This window comes from Populus trichocarpa, chromosome 16 (genome assembly GCF_000002775.5).
Source record: "Populus trichocarpa isolate Nisqually-1 chromosome 16, P.trichocarpa_v4.1, whole genome shotgun sequence".
Taxonomy (NCBI): Eukaryota; Viridiplantae; Streptophyta; class Magnoliopsida; order Malpighiales; family Salicaceae; genus Populus; species Populus trichocarpa.
In genome coordinates this window covers 9314262-9321912 of record NC_037300.2, presented here as the reverse complement: position 1 = coordinate 9321912, position 7651 = coordinate 9314262, and the positions used below count along the sequence as shown (strand labels likewise).

Below are 7651 nucleotides of genomic sequence, written 5' to 3'. Positions count from 1 at the left end.
CCGTAAAAGATTTGTTTATTTAAAATATAGACTTTGAAAAACGAATCATTATAGATACTGTAGCATTGCTATATAATATTGCTTAAAGGAAGTCATAAAATTATATTTAAAAAAAAACGTGCAAGCATATAACTATTTGTTTACAATTACTTTGACTTTGATGATATATAGAATTCATTATGAAATTAATATAGATAATGGATTTATCTAATTTGAGAATTTAATATTAAAAAGTTAATTAAAAAATTAAAAATAAATAAAAGATGATAACCGACCACCCGCTGAAAGGGCAGGCCTCACAGTAGTGAAATAGTATAACCTAAACTCTTTTATTATTATTATTCCCTATTTTTTCCTATCCATGTTTTTTACTCGTGATGTTCACAGGAATATTTGATAAAAATTTCCTGTATATGCAATGATAAAAGGCGTACAGCGCTGCAAGAACCAAAATGATTCAGCCATAAAATCAAGCGCAAAGAATTTCCTCCAAAAGATCTTCAAAAATCAAGTCCTCCAATTCAAGCCCCGCACATTCTGTATCATATTGCAGATTCATCCAACCATCACGCTTCGCTAAATCTCTACTTAAAGCATGATCTAATGAGTGGTCACCCTCAGTAGTTGAGCTTAAATACCAGCTTATATTTGTCCAGACCTCCTCTAGGACGTGGCGTCCTACAGGCATTGGACGGACATGCGAAAGAGAAGACAACGGCACTGGATAATAAGTGTACGAGTTTGCATAAATCTCCATTAGTACCTCATTGATTAGATCAAACAATAGCAGGTGATGACAGTTGCCACCTTCATTTCCACAGCACTCAGGATCTAGGAGCATACAACCTTCTGCTTCTTCAAAAATGGAATGATGTACTGGTTGGTCATCAGAATTCCATGTTCCAAGCAACTCATTCCCAGTGAAACCAGACAACGTCAGTACGTCCTTGACATAATCAAATTCGGCTTTGTCTTTGGCATCAACTTGGAATGGATGACTATCATTATTCAAGATGTTGCTTAAAAAATCTATTTTCTCAATTCCAACCTCGGTCACTGTCATTGTAAGTGTATCCATGCTGCATTCTGCTAGATTGTTCTTCGAATAATTAAGATCTGCCTCCATATAAAACATTATTCATGAAACACCAACTCAATTAACAAAATAATAGTGAGCAGGGGAAATCATTTTTTTTGCAAACCAAGGAGACTTAAATTTCAACACATATCTGAATATAATAAATTATGCTACCTTCTTGTATACACTATTTGACAAGTTTATACACCCTGACTTTAAGTACGCTATCTTCTGTGTTAAAAATTAATGACCACATCAAAGTTTGAAACCAATTGACAAGCATATCTACACACCGGGTGAGAACATACATGAACTTCAATGCATGCTACAATGTTGTATTGAGTTAAAATAAAAATAAATAAATAAATAAAACCGTTGGCAAGGAAAGAAAACCATTGGCAATTTGACAAGTATACCTTCTGCAACAAAAATGTTTGCATGCCTGGTTGTCTCATCCTGAAGTTTAGAGTCAGGCACAGGCAGAGTAGTCAGTTCTACCACTTCAGTAATAGTTTCAGTTGGGGAAAGAATATCCTGCTTATCCACTGTCATCAAGTTGCTCAAGTCATCACTAACTAAAGTGCAGTTGGCATGTGTCTCAACATTTGAAACCAATATCGTACCCAATTCATCACCAATAACTGAATCTGATTCACTCTCCACATTATTCCCTCTTACATGATTTTTAGTGTCTACTCCCAAGAATTGCTCGGAAGCTGTAGGATGACTGAGACTGTTTTGTTCACAGAAATTACCTCTTGTGCTCAAAGTGTCATCCGTCATGGTTCTAACTTGACTTACTGGGAAGGAACCAGAAGAATCCTCACAGCAATAGGGAAAAGATTTGAGGTCTGGCAAGGAAAAAATCCTTCTCATGGATTTTGCGGCGCCCATTTGAAATGAAACCCCATCTTCTGCTTTCATCTTTAATGTCTCAGGGAAATGTTGTTTTGCTTCTTTGTTAAAGCTAGAATCATACAACTGGCAATATCTGTCCAGTGATTCGCTGAATGATACTGTTCTGCTGATGCAGTATAATTCACTATTGCTGGTAGAAGGAAGAGAGTGATCATAATCATAGCTACTTTTGGGACTGTCTTTACCATCTCTACTCATGAAATGATCCATCATATTATCAACACCAATCCTTTCCAAGTTCTTGGAAAACCTGTGGCCATGAGGAATCTTGTGAAGGATTGCATCCATGGTTATTCTATGTTTCTCATTTTTGCTCTCTTTAATAGCATGCCTTATTTTTTGCTTGAGATTCTTGAAATGCTTAACAACCACTTGATTCTGGGCATGATTCTTAATTCGGTGGGATGAACCCAAAGCGGAATTTGCAGCAGCTATTGATGGCATTGACTTTGAACGTATATATTCTCTATACTTGGGCTCAACAGACTTTTGTGTATGGCTACCTGCTTGCAACTTCTCCAGGCCCTCCTGCTTCTGCTTGCCTGTTCTTGCTCCAGAACCTATTCCATATGATGAACCCGGTAAAGGAAATGAGACAGAATATCCCATTTTAGTGGTGAATGTATAGTGATGGTGCATGTAATGAGCCAAAGGATTCGTCAAATCTTGTAAAAAGATTTTTAAAATATCCTTGTCTATGTTGATCATATCTAGTGCATCCAAAATCTCTTTTGATTGTTGGGCTGAAGCATCCGTGCTGAGACCCTTTACATGTACTGATTTCTGCCTTTTATCATTTGAATTTTCCTGAAGAAGAGAGTGATTCTCAATTAGTTCCTTTTCAGTCATATCAACCTGGTTATGTCCAAGGTGATTACTAGTGAGCATGGGGCCACAATCTTCACGATTGTAATCCTCCAAGGATGTTGGTACCGATGGATCCAGTAATTTGGTGGTGGAAGAGGTTGGTTCTTCAGCAATTGTGAGACACCCATCACTTAATCTTATATCAGAAACGAGATCCTCATCTGACAGTTCTGTATGGCGAAAGGAATCAGTTTGCATCATGGGTGATCTTATAGGGTAAGTTGAGCTTCGGCAATGTCGGCCCTTCCTTTTGGAAAGCTCATCAGAAATTCTAGATTTTATTCGAGATTTGACAGAAGCTTTGGTGGCTGAAGTGAATTGTGTCTTCTTATCAATAACCTGATAATCTTCATATCAGAAACCTTGTATTTATAAACCTTGCACATATATAGATAGGTTTTTATGTGTGCACGCAAGCTCTCCCTGGTTCTTGTTCGACATATTACTTTGTGATGCACTTTGAATCTATACTTAACAGGACACAAAGTAATAGGATTATCATTAATAGAAAAGTGCAATAAGATATCTCACAAATAACTTACTGTTGAATGGTGATTTCCAGTGTTGTTGCTCTGAGGGGTTCCACCAACCTTAGAATCAGTTAAAATATTTCCTGGATTTCCATCCCCTGCAAAGGAGAAAATGTTTATTAGCACATTAGGAATTTATCTTACATCTCATTATATCATGAACAAGAACCAGCAGTTGAAGATTCATATATGCTGGTTCAACTATGACATTGTGCATGTAAAGATGGCATAAAACACAATCCACTTTTCAACTCTCATAGTCTAATAAACCAAGGCACAGCAGCCAAAGGTACCCCCCCATCCCAACTGGTTAATACTATTTTCAAGGATATATTTGCTTTCAAGAAGGACACTTGCTAGAATCCAATTCTAGCTTCAACTGCAAAATGTTTGCATCTGATAGTATCAAAATAAGAAAATAATGTTAAGATCTGTAGATAGAGATCGAAAGTTCTAATATGATTGTCAACTTAATTATGAATCCTAAGTAAGTTTTTTCTTTCTTCCCTCCCCCATTTCTGAGATCCTCTGGGTTTTTTTCAAAGACATCTTTTGATTGGAAAGATGAAAAGGTTCATGGTTCAGATATACTAGTTGCAGTGTCCAGTTTTATGCCTTTTTCTGGTGTTTGAGGTATCCTAACATGACCAGACAAGAAAAAGACACCTTATCTATTAGAAATTGAGGAAACTGGTCTATTCTTGATTTTTATCAAAGATAATGGCTAGCCTAAGAGATGATACCACATCAATATTTAAGAGTAATAGAGGATTTAAAAGGGTATTTTTCTAAAGTTTGGGAGCCAACTTCTAAAAATCTGTCTGTATGGAAGTAATTGCAGGTAAATTGTCACCATTCAGCTATAAGAATACTCTGGATTGTAAAATGTGAACCATAATAATACTTTAACTGTAAAAACAATGCATTGTGCATAAGTGTATCCCATAAAACCAATGCATTATCCAAGTGTATGACCAGCTACCTTAAGATAATTAAAGGCTGTTTTGTTGACTCAAGTCCAGAAAATCCATCTACTACAATATCCACCAGCAGTAAACATTCGATACAATAGACACATTTCTCTTAACATCCTTTTCAAAAGAAGGTAAATTACATTAATATTGGATGAGAACAATAACGGGGAAGAAATTCATTTTAAATGAAAAGGCTCTCTTACGTACACTTGGCATGTTTCCTGTTACCACCACTCTTGTGGTGAAGCTTTTTCTTAATATATCGCCAATGATGGTACTTGAGTACATGAAGTATGCTCCACATGCATCCTGGATGATTATTCTCAATAGAAACACTTGAAGAATGGTGCTCCAAGTTCTTTCCCATAGGTCACAAGTTTCTTCCTTTGGACCAGCTTGGCTTGGATGATAAATAACTACAAGCTCATCAAACCTGGTCTGAGTTAATTACATGTAAATATCAAATCACCCTACAAACAAGGTCCTCAAACTCAACGTATAATTCACTTGATTTAACAAACCTTGGATCTCTCAAGAAAAGTTAAATAACTTCTAAGAAATTTATGAAAGCCTTCAATTTTAAAGGTTTAAAGCAATATGTTGCCCGGGTTCAGTTCAACTGTTCAAATCTCTCCACCCAAAGCTCCTAACAATAAGTGGAGATCTTTTTCTTTCTTTTTTTCCTTTTTCCTTTTCTTTGAGAAAAGTGGAGAGATTTACAATTTCCAAAGATTGTTTAAAAATGGGTTAAATTAATGATGCATAGCTCAATATATAAAGGAATGGGGTGCACATTAACCCTCAATGAATTTAAATTCCACAACTGGAATTGAAAGTTAGAAGGAAAAGAAATTAACTATTCTAATTATATTTTAGGGTTCACAACAAATACTCAATTCCACACCAGATGGGGCAGGTTATATGGGTCTTTTTCCACCGTTTCATAAAATCAGATTCCTAATATTCTAATTATATTTTAGGGTTCACAACAAATACACAATTCCACACCAGTTGAGGCAGGTTATATGGATCTTTTTCCACCATTTCACAAAATCAGATTCCTAATATTCAAGGTTTTGAATTTAAAAATAAAAATACACTGAAGTACTAAACCACAATAACAGCATAACACAAAGCGTTGCTGAATAACTTTACTGAAAGCTAAAACACATAAATGGTCCTACGCGTTTTTTTTACGCCCGAGACAAATTTCAGACAGTTTCTTCGAAAGCAACGATGATTAATATCTTCAAATGAAAGAAAATGTTGATGAAGACCTGAAAAAAATGGATACGGAAATCGGTAGTGTCTTACCTTTGGAAGGAGAACTTAAACTTTGAAACGAAACCCATGCATTTGTTATTAGCTATGGAGAGAGAATAAGCGGGGTACGATAGAAGCTGAAAATTGGAAAAATCGTGTATTTATGTTGGCTTTAATGAATCAGAGAGAGAGAGAAAAAAAGGAAAAAGGAAAATTTGTGTACCTTAAAGACAGAGAAAAGAAGGCAATGGCAAAACATTCAAACATGGAAATCGGCATGGAATTTCATGGTCTTAAAAATTGGAACCTTTTTAATCGGATTCTATATTTGGTTCCCCGCCATCTCGCTCTCTTTCCTTTACTTCACAAAGTTGCTAAAAAAAAACAACCCGTTTGTTTGCTAAAAAATAATTTTTTTTTTTAAAGTGAATTTCGGGAAAAATAAATTTTAAAAAAGTATTTTTTGATATTTAGTAGTGTAATGAAAAATAAGTTGGAAAATATTTTCCAGTATTTGGTTATGTTATGGAAATTGGCTGGAAAATAACTTATTAATGTTTTATTTTTTTCATGTTTATTAAAATAATGAAGAACAAATTTTATAAATTAAAAAGTTGAATGAGAATGAAATTGAAAAAAAATATAATTTCATAAATTATCTCAGATAAAATAAATAATAATCAAAATAATAAAGAGCAAATGAAAAATTAAAAAATTAAAAGATGAAGAAATTAAAATAATAATAATTAACATTTCATAAATTATTTCAAATAAAATAAGTAGCAATCAAAAGAATGAGGACCAAATTTGATAGATAAAAAATTTCAATAAAAAAATGATAAGAAAAAAGCAAATATCAATTATAAAAATAAGGACCAAAGTTAATATAAAAATTAAATTTTAAGAGATGAAATTAAAAAATAAATATTCAAAACAAAATATATATAGCAATCAAAAGTTTGAGGATCAAATTTGATATAATCAGCAAATAATGACATTTCTAAATTTTTCACAACTTTTGGAAAGTGTTTTCCGCCCAAATTTTCCAGGAAAACACTTTCCTAAAAACCAAGCCAAATTTTCTTTTTACTGGAAAGTGTTTTCCGTTGACCAACTTTCCTAATGGCAAACAAACACATGAAAGTTTGGAAAATAGTTTTTCGGAAACCACTTTCCGGAAAACAAACACAGCCAAAAGGGAAAACACTTTCCTGAAAACTAAGTCAAATTTTACTTTGACTGGAAAGTGTTTTCCGTTGACCGGAAAGTGTTTTTCTTTGACCGGAAAGTGTTTTCTGTTGACCACCTTTCCTAATGGCAAACAAACACAGGAAAGTTTGGAAAGTGTTTTCCCGGAAACTACTTTCCGGGAAACAAACATGGCCGAAATATCAATTGTTTTGGTTTGGCTTCGGCACAAGAGATATCTTCGTATTGGCTTGCTCGTCCTTTTCAAGAGAGGTTAAACAGCACATTGAAAAAATTACGATTTAACTGGTAAAATTATATGATTTTATAAGTTAATATATGCTTAATGTGCAAAATCGTTCTAAGAACTAGAAAATTAGTGAAATCAAATTGAAATTGAGTGAAATCGTTAAAATCAGGTGAAATCGTGTAAAAACATGATTTTAGGACCGTTTTAACGATTTCAGCAGAAAACATAAACTGTTGTTACTGTTTCCTCCAGGCTCCAGCGGCTATTGGCTATTGGCTATTGTGCATTCTTTCATCTTTGTATCAGCTGCTGATACATACTCAGAGAACAAAATCTAAATCCCTAAAATTCTAAATCCCTAAATCTAATCTCTTTCTCTATTAACAGCTCACGCCCTCACACCTCAAGACTTCCTCTTCATCAACAGCGACAACGCTCTCCTTTTTTCCCCATCATCAACGGCTCACGGCTTTCTCTTCATCAACAGCGGCAACACTTTTCAGTCTTCAGACTATTCACTCTTCATCAACAGCGCTCTTCAGTCTTTAGACTGTTCACTCTTCATCAACAACGCTTTCCTCTT

General features: G+C 34.5%; 1 protein-coding gene across 8 annotated transcripts; it reads right to left on the bottom strand.

The window, feature by feature from the left end:
- Nucleotides 1–202: 202 nt before the first annotated feature.
- LOC7486498 (uncharacterized) lies at nt 203–6005 on the bottom strand. Of its 8 annotated transcripts, none has more exons than XM_024588139.2 (6): nt 5854–6005; nt 5682–5767; nt 4571–4800; nt 3406–3491; nt 1495–3202; nt 203–1116 (listed from the first exon to the last, which is right to left on the bottom strand). In XM_024588139.2, exons 1-6 carry the CDS (start codon nt 5887–5889, stop codon nt 470–472), a joined length of 2793 nt encoding a protein of 930 aa, XP_024443907.2. In that variant the 5' UTR covers nt 5890–6005; the 3' UTR covers nt 203–469. The 8 variants fall into 8 exon arrangements, with proteins under 8 accessions (XP_024443907.2, XP_024443911.2, XP_006373934.2 ...); XM_024588143.2 differs by having other exon boundaries at nt 1495–2803; XM_006373872.3 differs by having other exon boundaries at nt 4575–4783; nt 5854–5914.
- Between the last annotated feature and the right edge of the window lie 1646 nt (nt 6006–7651).

Bases quoted from the DNA above. Each gene is read 5' to 3' on its own strand.
- LOC7486498 (XM_024588139.2), bottom strand. From the start codon at position 5,889: ATGTTTTGCCATTGCCTTCTTTTCTCTGTCTTTAAG. The intron at 4,801-5,681 runs GTAAGACACTAC...AACTCAGACCAG, and splicing joins TTTAAGTTCTCCTTCCAAAG to GTTTGATGAGCTTGTAGTTA. The intron at 1,117-1,494 runs GTATACTTGTCA...ATATGGAGGCAG, and splicing joins AAACATTTTTGTTGCAGAAG to ATCTTAATTATTCGAAGAAC.